A 20,227-nucleotide genomic window follows, 5' to 3' on the forward strand; every position below is an offset into this window, starting at 1 on the left:
CATATGCACACAGACGTGATAGGTATACATTTGTTTTCTCTTTCTTGGAGGTCTCATTTGGTTCCACAGCATCAACTATCACTCTTTCATATTAAAAAGATAAATCTTTATCTGCAGCTTTAACCAACCCTCTGAGATCCCAGATTGCTGTACATTTCTACTTTGTTCCTCAAACGATATGTATAAAACTAAATCCCTCAGAAATAATGCATGTGAAAATGTTTTTCATTATATTATTATATTGAGAGTATACAGGTAAAAGGTTAAAAATTTTTGAGAACTCAATAATTTTTCAAAATTAGTTTCTCCTTTTGTAATTAGTGCTATATCTGCTACCTCAAAAGGTGTCCCAATACATACTATCTTGACTATAGTATTTTGCTTTTGCATTTTCATAAATTATACATAAATTTATCATTTTTTTATTGTAAAAAACTCCAGCTCTCTGCTGAAGAGTCACCATGGCAAACAACTACTGTTGCATTTGGTGTTCTTGGAATATATGGGTGCAAGTAACAAGAAGCTCATGCCTCTTTGCCAAAAAGTCAAGTTTAATTTGCTTTCTTTTCCCCTCCCTTCTCAACTGGCTGAAGTACAAGTTCCACTGTAAATGCAACGACCAGCAAACACAGATGCCATCATAAATATGTTATATTGCCAAGTAGGAAACCCTACATTGACGAGTAACAGAACTCCCCATAGCAACTAGAAGATATTCCAAGCAGTGTACTTAAACACTTGAAGCCATATTCTAAACAAAATTCATACATGTTTCATATCTGAAAAATAAGTTTTTGTTTGTTTGTTTGACCACTGATGTCTTGTGTCTGTCTGTAACTCACTGGGTCATTTCTGTCTAGCTGTTACTCTCAGTGGAACAAGACATTTTATGGATCTACCATTCCCTGCAACACAACTGCTATCAATGAGATTCTCCTGTTTTGACATGAAATATAGGTACTCTATTGAAAACAAAAAAAGCTCCACCCTTCAAATACTCCTTACCTTCTAATGTTGAAAATTACAGGCACCCAGTATAAAGACAGAAAGAACTAGTTGCAAAGGTCAATAATCTAGCACTCTTGGGATTTTCCAAGTCTATCAGCCAAAGGATTCTAATTCAACCATTTTGTCTTACAGATAAGGATACTGAAGCCCAGAGAGATCAAATGACTTGCCCAAGGTCACATAAATAGTAAGAGAGGTAGAATTTGAACCCAGATCCTTAACTCAAAATCCAGGGCTTTTCCCATCATACCATGTTCTCTCCACACACCCCTGGGGCAGCAAAAAATGATGTCCACAAATATTCATTAAATGCTTATCATGAATCCATTGTGTGCTGGGTATGATGAAAAATGGACAAGAGTTTAAATTCAATTAGACTCCCCCAAAAGGCACAAAAAATGATAAAAATTAAACTCTGGTGGGGCTATGGGATAGTATGTTACACTATTAGGTCTACAAGACTGACTGGTGAAAACTTTCTGGAAAGCAATATGGCAACAAATGTCACAAAACTAATGATTTATTTAGGGAAGGAGGCTGACAAAATGGTTACAGGGCTAGACTTGTAATCAGTTAGAACTAGGTTCAACTGCTACTAACAATGAGACCCTAAGCAAGTCACTGAACTAAGAATTTCCCAGGCAATTCTCTGAAACTAAATTTGCAGAGGAATATACACATAAGTTAATCACACTGTAATCAGGTCTAGACTCTCAAAGAAAAAAACAAAAGTTTTAAACTAGTATCGTATTACTAAAATTTAAATCCTAAATGTTATGAAAAGGATTATATATATATATATATATATATATATATATATATATGCACAAAGATACTTAATGCAGATTAGTACCTGCTCTGTAAATTAACTTACATGCCTAGAGCACTGAAGAACTGAGAGGTTTAGCAACTTGTTCAGGGTTACACAGACAATATCAGAGGTGGCACTTGAAACCAGGTCTTCCTGATGCCCTTTTCCCCCTATAACATAATGCCTCTAGTTAATGTACTGAATCTTTATGACACTGTAAAAGTAATAAACAAGAAAAGTAACAAGAAATATGGAAAGGAATATAAAGTGATGTAAAGTGAGTTCCTCAGATGCAGAACAACATACCTTAACTACAACTGTAAATGAGAAAAAAAGAAAAAAGTAATGGGATTTTAAACAGAGTAAAGGGAGAGTTTTTGAATCTGTTCATTTGTTTGGTTCTACTTTGTTTAAAATGTATGTTTAAAGCTTATTGATTTCTTATTTGTATATGTATTTGCTGCTGTTGATAAAGATTAATTTTACTTTTTTTTTTAAGTGATATGGGGTGAGTCTTTACCTTAATGAAGCATGAATTCTAAGTGTTGGACATAAAAGGGACACATAGGAGACAAAACCAGAGAACAATACAAAGGTAGTAGATACATAAGTTGAATCATCAAATCCTTTTGAAGGTACCACTTGGTCAAGTGGCAACAACAGCAGCAGCAGCATTTGTCCATAGCTGATCTCATTTCTGAATTGAAACTAAAATCCAACACATGGTATCTCAACAGAGACATAATTATCATGGGGTAAAGTCTATTTGCAAACATAAGGTTCAGGTTCCCAGTGACTCTTACAAATGGTTTTTGCTTTTGAATAAACCACCTCATCAAAATTTCAGAATAGGAGCATTAGTAATAGTCTCCTAAAAGTTTTGCATTGATTTCTGTAAAACTCTTTCCAATCATAATCCCTATGAAACTCAAATGCCTTTTAACATGTCCCAGTAGAAGAGATATTGCAGACCTTACATACAAGGTCCTTGGATGACGTTTTAGTTCAGTGAAGACACTTGAGTCTTTTGATAGATTCCAAAAATTTTCTTGAAGTAGTTTTTCCAGGATAAAGCTTACTTCACATCTTATCTCCAAGGACTACTTGGACCTATCAAAGAGCATTTTCACTGTGAGACTATAATTGAACAAAAAGTCCAATGTCTCCTATGCTACCTTACATTTTCTGCATGGCAAAATTAAACATTTTTTAAAAGCTATATAAAAAGTTAATTTGACAAATGCAAGTCATTGCATTTTGCCCAATATTTTGTGGGCATAAACATATATACATACACAATAATATATTTTAAATAATTCAGACATAGATTAATCCATTTTACCATTGAATAGTATTGAACATTAATACTATTAAATTGGACTACCAGTAGTTTATAAACATAATTCTTGCCTGTCATAAGTACACATAACATCAGTTTACTGATCTTGGACTATGAAACTTAAATATTGTCTCACAAATGACCACTATGTAAAACATGCTCCTAAATAAAAAAATGCATTTCATCCATGTATTAAAATATTATTATTAAATATAATTAATTATTTTTATTAAAATAATTATGTCATTTAAGTTGTCCGAATAGAGGTATGACTGTTGGTTTAAAACCCAAGCTTTAAGAATCAAAGCATCTAGCAGTTTGGTTCAGTTCCTAACTTTTAAAACTCTAGGTGGCGTACTTCCATAAGGCTATAGATACTTTAAAAGGAAAATTTCTGGAAGTAAGATTTTAATTATTTTATCAAATTCCTCACTAGTAAGTGTTCTAGGCAGTACTTGTAAAAATACAGCTTTCTAAACAATTACCTTGAACTGGAAGAGAAATCAAATATTCCATGAATTAATAGCATTACAAATATCTAGTCTAATGAAGCTGATAATCATGTCCACTTAAGGAAATTTGGCTATGTTGCATATAGAGAGAAAAGAGTTTCTATAATATTTAAAATATGTCTCCAAAACTGAGAAGGAAAACTATGTTAAATATTTTAAATGTTATTGATTTTTTGTTAATGGAATTAAAACAATAATACTCTCTCTTCTTCTGTCCCTACACACATAGTAAGGCTAAATCTTTGAAGACTTCACAGGCACTCTCAGCCATACAAATTTTTTTCCGTTGGTCATATTTGAAGATAACCTTGCAGTTAATTAAGAGATGGATGGAATTAAATGGATGGAACTGTAAAATTTGATGTGATCACTAATCCTTAAAACAAATGGCATATAACTTACTTGTTAGAGTTGGTCCAAAAGGGCGTTTGCTGCTTGTAACTGTTTGGTGCCATCTGTGGTACAACAGAGGCATCTCTAATTGACTGATATCATGTGTGCCTCAGTTACTAACTTCTTAAGTCAATACCCACATTACATTGTTTAAAATGTTCTTTAAATAAATTCTCAAAAGTCTTTCTTCAGCAAGACTATCTTGTAATCATCTAATGATGTGGCTAACTATACAAGTTTTAAGTATTCTTCTGTTACCTATTTATACCCAGACTAGAAGTTTGGTTTCAATCAGCATAGCTAGTATACTAAGAGTAAAATACTATGGGACTATGTTATTTCAGATCCTCTCTGGCCACCATAAAATCAAGATTATATGGACAAAATTGCTCCCAAACTAGCTATGTCAGCTTTGACAAGCCTATCTCTTCAAGACAGCAAAAATATTTCACTATTTTGGAAACTTTGTATCTGATCTGAAACTGATGTCATGTTGTTCGCTAGTTTAACAAGGAATATTTGGGGAAGGAAGTGGAGAGCTAAGGGACTAGACCCACAATTAAGAGACATAAGGGAGATCATGGAAAGGAACATCCTCTCCCAAAGGACCTTTTCTGCACCAAGTCTTAGAGAACTGAACTGGACCCTGAGAAGTGAAACACCCACAAGGTGGCAAGTGATTTGTCACAAAGCCAATATGGCAAGCCAGAGACAGGACTTGAATACAGCTAGCTCAGTTCTTTTCTACTATATTGAACCACCAAAGAACATACTTCCTAGCAAGCTTCAATTTTTTTGGATTTCATAATATATGACACGTGATATATGGTTACACAGTCTCCTCAGTCAAGGAGCTGAATTTACTATGAATAACAACTTAGTTTGAGATTACCCAGTATAGCTAGCTATAGGTGAATTCAGACTCCTTCAGGCATGTTATTAATTCTGTTGTAAATACTGAAATATAGATACATAAACTCTTCAATCTTATTCTTAAAAATGAATCTGCTGCCCTTTAATAGGAGTACACTCCCACCAGCAACCATCACATTTGGACTCTTCCACTTTACTATCAGATGTATTTATTATGTGAGGAGATAGTAATAGCACTAAGAAGATGAAGTTGGAAAGAATGAATAGAATTGACCAAGTACATATCAAAGAAATCCAGATCAGAGATAAAATTTTATTTACAGCACAATTTCAAAATAACAGAAAATATTAGAAAGTGTTTTTTATAAAAACAAACAAAACCAGTGACTGAGAAAACAGAGGGCTTTCAGCCCACAAGAGTGTTTTCTCAGATCTATAAAATATCCAGATGGTCTATACTTGTTTCAATGATTTTAACAATAAAACCTGAAAATGAAACAAATAGTTTTTCAAAGATGATTTTTATCTGCAGACAACTTAAGAGTTGAGAGATGAATTATACCACTGTTTGTTTTTATTATATTTTCTTAATCAATAAAAATTCATCCTTTCACCTCTCCCATCATAGCCTCCCTACCCCCAATTAAGAACTAAGGAAAAACAAAACCTGTTACAAACATATATAAACAATCAAATTTCTACACCAGCCATTAAAAAAAAAATTGTCTCATTCTGAATCCTCAGTCCCTTATCTTTCTATTTGGAAGTGGGTAGCATGTTTCATCATTAGTCCTTTAGAAGCCTGGTTGGTCATCACACTAAGAGTTCTTAAATTCTTTCAAAGTTGGTTGCCTTTACCATGTTGCTGTCATTGTACAAATTGTTCTCCTGGTTCTGTTCACATCACACTGCTTCAGTTTATGTCTTCCCATATTTCTCTAAAACCTTGTCCATCATTTCTTATAGTGCAACAGCATTCTATCACACATGTATAACAAACTGTTGATCTATTCCTCAATTTATGGAAGTCCTTCCAGATTCTCTTGCTTTGCCACCTCTAAAAGAGACACCAATACTTTTGCACATCCTTTGTTTTGCTCAGCACTAATCCCTTCTTTAATGTACTCACTCACTCTCTGATATCCCCCCTCCTATTTTCCTATTGAATATGAAATGTATTTGTGTATCCAACTCCTCTAAATCTCTGTCTCTCTATAGTGTGCATTGTTTCTTCCTTTAACCAGTTCAAATAAGAGTATGGTTGAAGTTACAGTTACTCCTACCCACTCCCTCCTCTTTGCCTACATATATATTTATATGCATCTTGACTATATAAGTTTCCCTAATCTTCCTTTTCCTTCCCTCACTAAGTCTATTGTTCTTTCCCTTCTCCATTCTTCTCAAGATCATAAAGATATAACAGAACCACTGCCAAGTCTTATCTTATTAGAATCCCCTGATGATAATGTGGTTGAGGACACAAAGTATCAACTCCCCATAATTTGATGGAAGCAGCTGAAATATGTTTAATCCTTTACTGTTGTTCATTCATATTTACCTAAATTTTTATGGTTCTCTTAACTCCTGGGTTTGAAATTCAAAGTTTCACCACAGCTCTGGGATTTTCATCAGGAAGCTTGGAAGCACTCTATTTCATTAAAAACCTATTTTTCTCTTTTAGCATTATATTTGATTCTGCTGGGTAAGTTGTTTTTGGCTGTAAATCTTCTGGAAGATTGTACTCCATGTTCTCTACTTATAGAGATGACCGCTAAAGCATGTGTGATCCTGTGGCTCACTGGTACTTGGATTACTTCTTTCTGTATGATTGCAGTAGCAGTGTTATTATTTTTAACCCAGAATCTCTAGATTTTGGTTATCATGTTCCTTGGAGTTTTCATGCGGTGAGTTTCCTTCAGGAGAGTCACCAATTGATTATATTTATTTCTGCTTTGCCCCTCCATTCTAAGAGACCTGGGCAGTCTTAAGATTTTTTTTCTTTGAAATACATCTAAGCTTTCTTTTTGATCAACACATTGAGATAATTGAATGAGCCTTTAATTTCTTTCCTCATTTTTTCTCCCCAGGTCAGTTGTTTTCTCTATGAGATACCCAATTATTTTTTAACTTTGTTTTAACATTTATTGTCTGGGGGAATAACTGGCTTCTATTTTGCCCCTTCTAATTTTCATGGAGTTTGTTTCAATGGCAAAGTTTTGTACCTCTTGTGCCAAGCTGCTCCCTTTCCAATTATTTCTTTCATAGCTCTCATTTCTTTTCCAATTTTTTCCTCAAATGCTCTCATTTCTTTTTTTTTTTTTTTAGTAATCGGGGTTAAGTAACTTGCTCAAGGTTACACAGCCAGTTATTTCTGGGTGTGGTGCTGAGTATCTGAGCCCGGATTTCATCCAGGTCATCCCGACACTGGAGCCAGTGCTCTTACTCGCTGAGCCACCTGGCCACTCCTAAGCAATTGGGGTTAAGTAACTTGCTCAAGGTTACACGGCCAGGTGTTTCTAGATAGGTGCTAAGTGTGTGAGCCCGGGATTCGATCTCCAGGTCATTCCAACACTGGAGCCAGTGCTCTTACTCGCTGTGCTACCTGGCTGCCCCATTTCATTTCTTAAATAAAAAAAAAAATTTATCTTAAACTTAATTCATTCCTTCCAGGAATTCTAGTAGAATTTGTGCCCTAGCTGTTTTACTCTGAGATTTTGATATTTTGAAGTCATTATCTTCTCATGTTTTCATCTTGAGTGTCCCTGTCACCTTAAGAGTCTAATTTTATGATGGGATTTTATTTGCTCATTCTTCCAGTCTTCTTCCCGAGTCCAGACCTGCTGTTAGGATTGGTCCTGCTACTGTTTTGTTAGGAATACTGAGTATTGTTTTGTTGCAGAATTTCAGGAATATCTCAGGCTGAGGAACTTTTAGCTTTCAGAGCACTCCCAAAGCTGTCTGATCCAGAGTAAAGTATGATTGCTGTCCACCAGGTATGAGTTCTTCAAGCTCCTGACCTAGGTTTGGGTTTGAGAAACAGAAGAATACTGCTGAACTCAACCTCTATCAGCCAGTCCTGTTGGCTCAGAGTAACATAACTGTAAGCTCCCCTTTGGTCTGGGATTCCTGCTCTCAGCAGGGCTAAATGCTGAAACTGAGATGCCATTCTGCTCCTTGGATCTGTGCCATATAGCTGCTGCTTGCTTCTAAATTTCCTCTTACCTCAGTGCACCATCCTGTTCATGGATTTGTAAAAAGCATTTAGCTCAGATATATGCAGCCTGGAATGTCCTTCCCAGGCAAGGTCTTACTTTTGTATACTGCATTAAAATCAAACAAGGGTCTAACATTACTACAGATTGTTCAACAACCTAAGTACTGAAGTCAAGCAGGTTTTAAAGCAATAAAATGTGTTTACCAATGTCACGGAAGTTACCATTTGCAAAGTCCAAACAAAAGGATTCCATATTGATCACAAGATTGTCCAAATGATTCTATTCTCAGCCCTGATTATAAATGTAATTAGATGGACAAGTCCTTTTAGTTAGTCCACTGACACATATATTGGATAGACCTTGCAAACATACATTGAGCTTGATTTAAAACTGGGTAAGAGGATATTAATCTGGGTTGAACTATAGGAAAAGTATAGTGTTTTCAATTATCCAAAACTTTTCAGACCCAAAACCTACCATTTGGACCTTAATATTCTTCTAGTGGTGCTTTCATAGCTGGAAATGTAGATCTCAGTAGAACTATAACTAACCCAAGGGACAATAGAAAGATATATGGTGGGCATAAGTAGGATGAAAGAAACATAGATAACCAAATACGATTTTGTGGGGAGCAGTGTTATAAAGTATCATTGGGAATATTTGAGTGGAAGGGAGAGGAGCCAGTCCAAATGATTTATTATAGACAGTCCTGAAGTTTTTAAAAATGAGAGGAAGGTCCCTATCACATTATAGACAGATCCTTTATGGAAAACTGATAGAAAAAAATGAATAATAACTGCACAGCACAAAACACAGAAGAATCATGATTTGCACTGAAAGAAGTAATATCTACACAGATGAAATCATAGATCTACCAAAACATCAATCTTCTTAATGTTTGTGGGTACTTCCAGGTTACTATCTTTCAAATACAACAGTTATCAGATTTGTATATTAAGAATTATAACTGTCACAAGCAGTTGTTTGAAGTGGAAAAATTAAACAGAAGATAATGTATTTTAAGATTTAAAAATGAATGATAGACATTTCTATTTTTAAGTATTGCTACATTAAAGAGGTTGCTTCAATACTTTTGTGATCAGTAACAGTTCCAACAAAGACAGAGATCTTACTATATACTATATTACTCCCCTGCTCAAAAAGCTTCAGTGGCTTTTTTTAGACTGACTTGTCCAAAATACAGACTTCTGTTTGCATTTAAAGCCATTCACAGTTTGGCTCCAACCTATCTTTCTAAGCTGATTACGTATTACTCCTTTCATGCATCCTAATCAAATTGGTCTGCTTTTTATATTCCCTGCACATGAACTTGTATTTCCCACTTCTGCACTTAACACAGTATCTGGCACACAAGAGAGCACTTAATTTATCTATCTACCTGTGCACTGCATAGAGTGTTCCTCAAGTCTAGAATACTCTCCCTCCTCCTTTCAATATCTCAGAATGCTTAGATCTCTTAAAGATGCAGCTGTAGGGCCCCCACGCCTACACAAAGCTTTTCTTGCTCTCCCTGGTTGTTGGCATCCTCCTCCAAATACTTTATTTTTACCTTGTATGTATTTTGTATTTATCTGGATATGCATTTTGCCTGAGTAGAATTAGTCTTTCAAGGTAGGAACCAGTTTCATTTTTCTTCATAATTCCAGTAGCTGACATAGAACAGGTACTTAAAATATGCCTTCTGAATTATATAATTACTTGATACCTAATCTAATAGGGAATACCTTCATGAACTTTAAATAACCACATTTTCTGATGCCTGCTAAATTCATTAAATAACTACTAAACAGCTAAAGAGTAATGGATACAGAAGCCCCTAATGCTCTTCACTTCTGTGCTCAAATACCAATATCATGTCTGCTATAGTACTCTGCTGTACTAAAATGCATGGTTTCCCCCCTCACTAAAAATACTAACATTACCATTCATTCTTTTCTCCCCAAAAAGAAAAATAAACTCCATCAAAGGTTACAAACTACCAAAAAAAATTTTTGATTGGTTTTCTTTATGTAAAGTAATGCACTTAGTTTTTAAAATTAAAAAAATTATGAAACTCTAATAAAAAAGAGAAAAAAACATACACTTTAATATTACATTGTGACCAGTTCATAAGAGCAATGACAAATGAAATTCAATGAACTTGGGATATCTTGTCAATGTGAAAACTGCAACTTATTTCTCCTATTTCATCAAAATTCCCTTTAGTGTGAAATATAATAGTAGGAAATAAAATAACTGCCTGTCACAAGAGAATCCTGAAGAGTCTCAAGAACAAATCAAATACAAAAAAACATTTCTGAGTGTGTCTATGCAAGGCTCCTTGCTAAGCTCTAGGGATAAAAGGAAAAATGAAAAAGGGACACTGCCCTCAAGCTTACATTCTACTGCAAACACTTCCTAGGGGACTTATATAAGTATGACTAGCCTTAGTGTTAGGGAAGGGGGCTGAGGAAACTGAAATCAATGCAAAATTCAACAAATATCCATTATGTTTGCTGTTTCATGGTGCTGTCCAAGGTACTGAGGACACAACTCTTAAGAGGTAGTTCAGAGATATAGTCAGAAGTGATGTCAAACTCAAATAGAAACTCATTTCTATTTGAAAATTAAAATATACATAAGAATCCCCAACAAATTGATCTAGAAACCAACATATTAACATTATCTATTTTCAACCGTGTTTTTATTTTGTTAAATACTTCACAAAAATGCTTGACATCTCTGATGTAGTGGATTGAGTGCTATACTTGGAGTAAGATCTGAATTTAAAAACTACCTCAGAAACTTACTATTTGACCTTAGACAAGTTACTTAATCTCATTCACCTTCAGTTTCATCATCTATAAATTAATAAGAGTAATAGCACCTACCTACCTCATAATGTTGTTAAAATGAAATTAAATAACGTGCAAAATTCTGCAAACCTTCAAGTGCTTACAAATGCTGTCAAGAAGCATCAAATACAATGAGCAAGGGGCGGGGGGGAGAAACAAGTAACTAATAGAAGGAGAGTGAGAATTGCAAAGGAGAGATCAGGTAGTATATGAAATAAAAGGAAGGACAACTCAATTTAACGTGGTGGATGAGTGACGTGCGTCTTTCTTTGTATCACCATCTGTCTAGCACAGTACCTGGCACATAGTAGGCACTTAATGTTAATGGACTGACAATAGGAAAAATTTAACATAAGGAATTAAGAGGAACATGGGAAGATCTTTAAGAACTGCTGCAGAATGAAATAAGCAGAACTGAAATATAATATTCATAACTAAAATAGTATCAAATATGGTCACAATAAGGAAGATAAATTCTTGAGTAACTGAAAATTGAACAAGCCTCCTTTCTCACAGCAAAGGAGGCTTGTTCAATTTTACTTTTAAATTTGTTTTTAATTTACTTTTAAATTGTTCGATTTACTAGAACACAATGAAATTTCTAAGATTTGATCACCCTTTGAGGCCTTCCTCACAAGGAAAAAGAGTTGGGGGAGGGGAAAGGAAAGTGTGTGGAGGATTTTTCTTCTCAGAAATATTATGATGGAAAGACACAAAGTATCAAAAACATTTTTTGAACGAATCTAGTACAGAATATAAGATTATATTCCAGTTTTATCATCATATTCCTACATTATGACCTGTTTTAGTTTGAAAGAAAATAGGTCATTCATTTAACCTTATGGTCTTGCTACTATAATGAACAAATGTCTCTGACATGAACAACCCACTTCACCTCTCTCATTTATAAAAATAAAGATAATAGTAACTGAACTACAGAGTTTTTCTATAATGATGATTCTTATTAAGTTTTTAAGGAAAGGAGAAGACTGGACATAAATAGCAAGGAAGAGTCAGTGGAAAAGGTAATAATGAAGATGCAAGTGAGGGAATGTTTGAGGAGAAAAGTTCTTGGAAACAGATTTAAGACCTCCATGGAGGATTTAGCAAGACCCTACCTCTTCCCTCAAGAATGAAGCAAAGGCTTGAGGCTCTCTATTCTCATTATTTATCTTGGATATTAATTCCTTAGTAGGCACTTCTCTGCCACACTTCCCAGTTCAGAGAGCATTCTCCTTGGCTTTTCTGCCAAAACCAAAAGAAGAATGTCATAGTTCTACCTTCTCACTTTCATCCTTTCTTAGCTTTTCTTTTCTCTTTTCTCTAAATATGGTTTCAAAGACAAAACAAAAAAATAACATTTTTGTTGTCCTTACATTTCCTCACTAACCTCACCTCACTGCTATGCTAGCTAACATTCATGATAACATTCACAGAGGTTGCTTTTGTAGCCTTCTTCTATGACCTGCCACTGCTTTCATCTAGGGACATTTTCAGAAAGCCATCCATAATACAGATTTTGGCTGTACAATGTTAATGATTTCATAATATGTTATAGTTATTTCTGCACAAGAAACATCCCACTAAACTTTATCTTTTTCAGGTAGGTCCTAGCTTCGTTCTTTGCATAACAGAGGCACTTAAGAAACACAATTCTATTCAATAATCATACTGGTAGGGGAGGCTAGGTGGCGCAGTGAATAAAGCACCCACCCTGGCATCAGGAGAACCTGAGTTCAAATCTAGCCACAGACTCTTAACACTTACTAGCTGTGTGACCTCGGGAAAGTCACTTAACCCCAAATGCCCTGCCTCCCCCTCCTCAAAAAGTTAAAAAAAAAATTAATTGTACTGGTAAATCCCTATCACCAGTTGATAACTAGAAATATTAATCTCTATTTAAATGTATATCTTGCCTTTATTTGAGGTAATTTTACCTGATAAACATCAAAATGAGAAAGAATCCAGTTTTTATATACAAATTTTAAATCATCTTGGTTTCATTTAATATGTTTATTTTCTACATCAGATATGGTTTAAAAGCAGTTACTATACAGAGATGATCTCACAAGTGATATATAATTAATGGAGTTTTCTTGTGTTCCTCTTCCTTAGAAACTTCAGTTAGCTTTCTCTATCATCCTGCTTAGCAGCAAAAGGCATTTTTAAATTTGTACAAATGTCTCATTAATGGGAACTTGATATAAATAGCACTGGGCATATAGTATATAACTCACAGACCAATAAGGTTGATTGTGGAATTGTGAAGTTAATGTGAGTTTTTAAAACCTTAAGACTGGGTGATCTGTAGTGTTTCCAACATGTCTTCCACAGCCTTAAGAGAGTATTTGGTTTCCTTCTTACTCCGCCCTGCAAACTAAAAAGAAAATGCAATTAAAGTCATTTTTAATATTTACCTGGTGGTATACAATGTATTCTAATATAATCTTGTTAAAATCTGTAAATAACAATGCAAATGTCACTTTTTTAAAGGAAAGAGATACTGCTTTGTCAGTTCCACTGAGTTCATTATCACCTGTGTGAAGATGACTAACAAATCATTATGTTTTGTACCAGCTCCCCCCCAGCCCCACAAGTTCCAGTACTATATCAATAAGTCTATTGAAGACTTCAAACTAGATATACTGCACACATCTTAAAATCAATATGTCCAAAACAGAACTCATCTTTCCCCCCAAAACTCACTTCTGTTTTAAATTTATTATTTTATTTTTTTGCTTTTTGGAGGGCAATTGGGGTTAAGTAACTTGCCCAAGGTTACACAGCTAGTATTTTTGTGTGGGTGTTAAGTGTCTGAGGCCAGAACCGAACTCAGGTCCTCCCGACTCTGGGGCCGGTGCTTTACTCACTGCGCCACCTAGCCAACCCAAATTTCTCTATTATTGATGAGGGTCCATTCACCTAAGCTACAACAGGCTTCACTGCTGTTCTTATTCTCTCATTCCATAATCAGTTGCCAAATTTTGTTTCTCTCTCTACATCTTTCCCATATATTTCCTTCTTTTCACTTACACAGCTATCACCCTGGTTCAAACCTTCATTATCTCTCACTTGAACTACTGCAACAACCTCTTAATTGGTCCTTCTGCCTCAGGTCCATCCCCACTCCAATCCATCTTCCCTCCCAGCAGCCCAAGTGATTTTCCTAAACCACAACTCTGACCACATCATTCCCCTCACTCAAATTCCAATGATTACTTATTACCTTTCGGATCCAATACAAACTCTTTTTGGTATCTTCAAAATTTGGGTCAAACTTACCTCCTTAGCCTGACTGCACATTATTTTCCTTCCATAAGAAGGGGAAAATGGAATAAACATTTATACAGAGACTACTAAATGCAAGATAGCGTGCTAAGTACTTTACAAATATTAACACATTTGATCCTCACAACAACCCCAGGAATTAAGTGCTATTATTAACCTCATTTTATAGTTGAGGAAACTAAGGCAAACAGATTAAGTGACTTATCCAGGGTCACAAAGCTATTAAGTGTTTAAGGTCACATTTGAACTTGGGTCTCTGATTTCCAGGTCCAGTTCCACCTAGCTACCTCAAGTCAGACTAGCCAGTCAATCCAATTATATTGGCCAGCCTTTTTACTGATCCTACCACATTTTATCCATCTATCTCCATATATTTGCAGTTGCTATCCCCTTGGCCAAAAAATACACTCCCTCTTTATTTCTACTGCTAAGAATGCTTAGTTTCCTTTAAGTTTTTGCTCAAACATCATCTTCAGAATAAAGATCCTCCTGATCTCCCCATCTGGTAAGGGATTTCCCTTTAAAACTTTTCTTCTACTTTGTATATTATATACGTGTTTGACCGCTAGTATATTCCAAGCTCCTTTGGGGCAAGGAATTTCACTTTCATCTTTGTATTACCAGAGTACCTTGCACATAGTAGGGATTTAATAAATGCCTGCTGATTGGCTGGTAACAGCAAAAACTATTTCAGCAACAGGATTATAAAAATGATTATCATTTGACTTCCAATACAGAACATATGTGGGATTTTGAAGATATTTTAATAAGGGTTAATAATCTGTTAATCAGGTAAAATAAGATTTCATTGCTTGTTTCTTAACCTATCGTACTTGATTTTTAAAATTATTCACTTTAGACCTGAAAATTTTTGAAGATGAATTTAAATTTCTATTTCAGTATGAACAGCAATTACCTCCTACCACATTTTATCTAAAGTTTTATTTTACCTGAAATGCTTGGAAAAAGTAAGGCGCCCTAATAAATTCAAGTAATTATTACCATAACAATTAAATGACATATAATTTTTTTTTAAATATCTGTTGCTTTATGGCAGTTGTACCATAAAAAATAAAGTGACACTATATTTCTGTAAAAAAAACAGGTCAGGTTTTCACATGAAAACATACAATTCAATTCTTGTGCATTATAACCATGTAAAAGATATATCCCCAGCTTGTTTAATTGAAATTCACTGAAATAAAAGAAATACATGCCATCAAATAATATCTTTGTATATTTATAAACAAATTCAATATAATTCCTGTAACCAATGTGGGGTGGGGGTGTGTTGATTACCCCATGCTAATTTCAAAATGAATTTTCTAAAGAGACTGACAATTTCCATCACTCACCAGCCTGATTTAGCACAGATTTATTGGCTATGTTGGTGCTTTCTTTCAGGAAAAACGCAACTGAGTTTTAATATACCTGCACTAAACTTTTCCCTTCTGTTAAAAGTACTGACTGAAATTTGCTATTAGAAACAGAAAATCTGTTCTATAACTAAATGTTACCATCTAAACACTCAATAAATTTTCAAGTGAATGCTTTTTCTTCAAATACCAATACTGTCTTAAATAATTAGTTCTTGATTTATGATGTGTTCCCTCTCTCTTGTAATTAACATAATTTAGAAAACTTCTCAACCTGTTGAAAAAGATTAAGTGACGAAGCACAGCCATCACAGACTCAACAGTTTTAGAAGCTGGTAACCTGTCTATGACCTCTCAAGCTACACTTAACTTTAGGGATCCCCCTACTTCCTAAACCACTAGCTTTCTACTGTTAAATATCATTTGAGATAGGGGAAAAAAAAAAAAAGAGGGTGAGAGGAAGCCTTGGAAATAACACCAAGGGATGAAAAACACCTTATGAAAAATGGGATTCTGGGTGTCAAGTATAATTTTTAAAATGTTTTATTCTACAGAGCAGATAACTACATTTAAACTTGTGTTTTCATGATGTTAAAATAAAAAGTTCTAACTACTTACTGTTTCCATTACTCTGCTAATTAACTCTTACAGGGATTCAGGGAGAACAGAAAGCCTTTTATTATTCTACCTCTCCAAGTAAACAAAAATGTTCTAATCAGATACTTTCATGTCCAATTCCTTGGAAAAAAGGCTTGATGAAGGGGCAAAAATAGGGTAATATGTGGAAACATTTTTACAAATAACTTCTCAACAAAACCTTTTGCAAGAATTGATATTAGAATGAAATATTATATATCAGTAAGGTTATATTGATGCTAAAGAATATAATATTTTATTTTGAGGTCTTGAATCAAAATATTAGTTATATTAAGTTGTGACTAATTTTTGTATTTCAATAAAAATACAATCAAGATTAAACGTGTCAACATTACTGACATCCAACACAATTTAGAATAAACAAATCTCTTTGTGTCAAAACAAATAAAAGGAAATTTCAAACACTAAATCTATCACTTTACATTTTGCTTGACAAGCAATTATTTTGTCCATTCCAAAATTAGATGGCAATTTAACTGATTAAGCCGGAATACTATTTTTCCTAAAATCATGATTTAATTTTCTATTTCCCAAATGGTTTGTAACAGAATCACCTCTGCAATCATAAATAACATATGGATTGCCAACACTGAAGAATTTAACAGTGTACCAAAGAAGCATTTATCTGGAAAATTACTGCAAGTAGGATCACATTAAAAGTTTTTCATGAGCATTAATCAAACTTGCCTGCCAGTGCTGAAAATGCTAGAGCCACTGAACATGCTAAATCAATTACGAAGAAGATGAACAAGACCAAGAACTAATTGAAGAACAAGAAGTAGCCATATTGTCTTTCATTATTAAGTGAAAAGGAAAGGAAGTAGTGCTTAAGAATCCACTTTCTAATTTACAAGTACTCAGAAACATATTATTAAAAAATGGTTTACTTTATACCTGTGCTGGCATATATCAAAAAGTTCTCAGAGTCTATTTAAGAATATAGTTATTAGCTATTATGTTAGTGATTAAAATTATTTTCTATGGTAAACAAAAATTGTATAAATGACATAATAATTCTAAAGTTCTCATTATAGCTTATCTGTAAAATGGGGATAATACCTACTTGGGGGTTCATCATAAAATTAAGTGCAATTAAAACTTTCAAACATTAAAGAGTTTTATAAACACTAGATGTTATCATGACGAGATGTTTTATTCTAAAATTTTCTTTACTGATCTATGAAAAAATTTCAGATAAAAAATCATAAGCATATACAAACATATATATATATATATATATATACATGTCTGTGAACATATTTTTTCATCTGAAATTATCCATATGTATGTATGTAGACTTTTGGAAAACCCTGCATGTGTGTGTGTGTGAGTATGCATAACTCATCTATGATTTTATTGTTAAAACATTCATTTTACAATGATTCAGAATTTATAATTATTTAGGACCTATGTTGGGATAAAATTTATCTTTACACTACAATAAAAAAAATTTAATAGAATGATAGTATAAATATGAGAAAGCAGGACACTGTCCCCTTATGGGAACAAATAATTCTTAAACACTGCTGCAGCAGCTCTCACATGCCCTCAAAAATTTTTTATACAGAGCTTCTTACCTAAGAATTGCACTGAGGCAGGCACAATAACAGTATTTCATATTCATATAGCCTTCAGGGTTTATAACGAAATATTTCTTCACAAGCTGTCAGAAGGTACTATATTATAAACCCTCATTTTATAGTAGTTAAAGTTTAATAATGATTAATGTGCACAGACCCACACAGTTAATATCAGATTAGAATTCAAATCCAAGTCTTCTGACTCTTAAGACTATCTGAAAATGAGGTTGGTTATCAGTTTACACTATGTATCCTTGAGTATAATAAAAGGGCCTCCCTTCTACCCCCACCAAAGTGAAAAATCAAACACATGTAATGATTTTTCAGTAATTTCTGTTGCCTTCTTCCTATTTATTCTCAATTATGAGTTTCTGCTACTATATTTGTAGCATATGATCCAACAGAAACATGAAAGCAATTAAGTTTGTATTATGCTTTGAAACACTTAATAGTGATCAATATATGTATAAACTGAAATCATATCCAGAATCCCTAACTCACAAAGAGCTATAGTGTTCTTCATTTAAAGTCTGCCACAACCACCTACCCTTCCAATCTAACTTCATTTTATACTCTGCCCCACAATAATGTACTCTCCATTCTAGTCAAACTAGCCCACTACAGTTTCCCTATATCTGATAATGTACCTTTGCCTCTTAAAAACTTACAGAAAAAAATAAATAAAAGCAGTCACCTACTATATATGGTCCTTCCTGATCTCCCCAGCTATCAGCGCTTCTTCTTTCCTGAATTTTCTTTGTATAACATTATATATACTGTGTGTTGACTGATCCCATACGAACTCCTCTAAGAGATTTTTTTTCTTTTTTGTACCCCCAGTACCTAGCACAATATCTAAAACATAGGAAATATTTAAATACTCATTGAATTAAACTGACCTGAAGGAATCCCTTCTTATTATCCAAGTACTCCTTTCAAACATTCAAAACTCTACAGAACACAACACTTCATGGGCCTTCTCCACATAACCAGGGCTATTTGTCTTTTGTCTTGAGGATGTATAGCTTTCCTACTCTCCTCCCCAAAAAAGTAGTGTCTTCCTCAAAAAAACCCCAAACAAACCAAAAAACCCACCCCAAACTGCCTTGTGTTTATATATATATGTACCACTGTCCATATTTTATTTTCCTACTGAATGTAAGCTCCCTGAGGGCAGGTATTGTTTTGCTTTTGTCTTTGTGTCCTCAGCACCTGGGAGTGAGAGGTACAGAGAAGATATTTAATGAATGCTTACTGATTGATTTAACTGAATTTAACTTAATTGAAAGAATATACTACAAATGCAAATAGACATCACTTCTTCAAAAGTAACTTTTCCTGTTGTCATAAAGCAGTGTATGTTTCACAATTTTTATTTACTTGATTTTATTTTATTTACTTTTATTTATTTACTCTTTCTCCTACTAACCATGGGCTCAGTCTTTCTACACTTCTGTTCTCATCCATTTCTAGCTTCAACTATTATTATTCTATGGTTATCCTTACTAAAATTCCATCAATACCTACAACCTCTAATTTTAATTTCAAAAGTCCTATTTCCCTCAACATATATTAACTAGTTGCTAGGAAAACAAAAGGATTAAATTAATTTACACGAAACTTTGACTGAGCCTCATACTATTCAATAACTTTCAAAAGTTTAGAGAGTTAACTTAGAAGAACCTCTTTAATCAGTAGAATTTTAGGCAATGTTGCAGACAAAGGCTTGGTCAAAACCTTCCTTTAAGTACTTCTAGTTGGCTCCCAACTACCACTACTATCATATGCTAATGTTGCTCAGAGAAAGAATTGGTTTTTCTCCACTTGCACTTCTGTCTAGAACCAAGTTAATCTTGTGGTCTTGATCCTATTCCCTCAAGTCTGCACTTCTAACTTTCCTCTCAATCGTCCTTTTTTCGCAAATATTCAATCCCTCTTTAGACAAAGGTTTCCTCCCCTACTATCTACAAACATGCCCAAACTTTTCCCATGCTTTAAAAACCTTCAACCGTCCCTGCTATCTTTTCAAGCCTTTCCTCTTTCAAACCTGAACTCCTAGGAAAGGCCATATACAATATACATTCATTGCCTCCACTTCCTCCCCTTGCACTCACTTCTCAACTTCTTGGAATCTGTCTTCTAACCTCATTCACTTGTCTAAAATTGTTCACTCCAAGGTTACTAATGATCTCAACTACTAACTAGACGTGGGGAACCTTCAGCCCAAGCCACATGTGGCATTCTAGGTCCCTGGGTGTAGCCTTTCGGCTGAGTCCAAGTTTACAGACCAAACAAATCCTTTTATTAAGGGGATTTGTTC

At 34.3% G+C, this 20,227-nt stretch overlaps 1 protein-coding gene across 2 annotated transcripts in view; it reads right to left on the reverse strand.

Annotated features, from left to right (window-relative positions):
* Nucleotides 1-13,004: 13,004 nt before the first annotated feature.
* The window catches only part of EMC2 (ER membrane protein complex subunit 2), a 67,082-nt gene continuing 59,859 nt past the window's right edge, over nt 13,005-20,227 (reverse strand). For both annotated transcript variants that reach the window (XM_069080996.1, XM_069080995.1), the window contains exon 11: nt 13,005-13,383. In XM_069080996.1, coding sequence (XP_068937097.1) covers nt 13,297-13,383 — 87 coding nt within the window. In that variant the 3' untranslated portion in view covers nt 13,005-13,296. The remainder of the gene's footprint in view (nt 13,384-20,227) is intronic.

The sequence above is a fragment of the Petaurus breviceps genome, unplaced genomic scaffold (genome assembly GCF_028583685.1).
Source record: "Petaurus breviceps papuanus isolate PSGF00001 unplaced genomic scaffold, PetGlider_PUasm1.0 98, whole genome shotgun sequence".
Classification (NCBI taxonomy): Eukaryota; Metazoa; Chordata; class Mammalia; order Diprotodontia; family Petauridae; genus Petaurus; species Petaurus breviceps.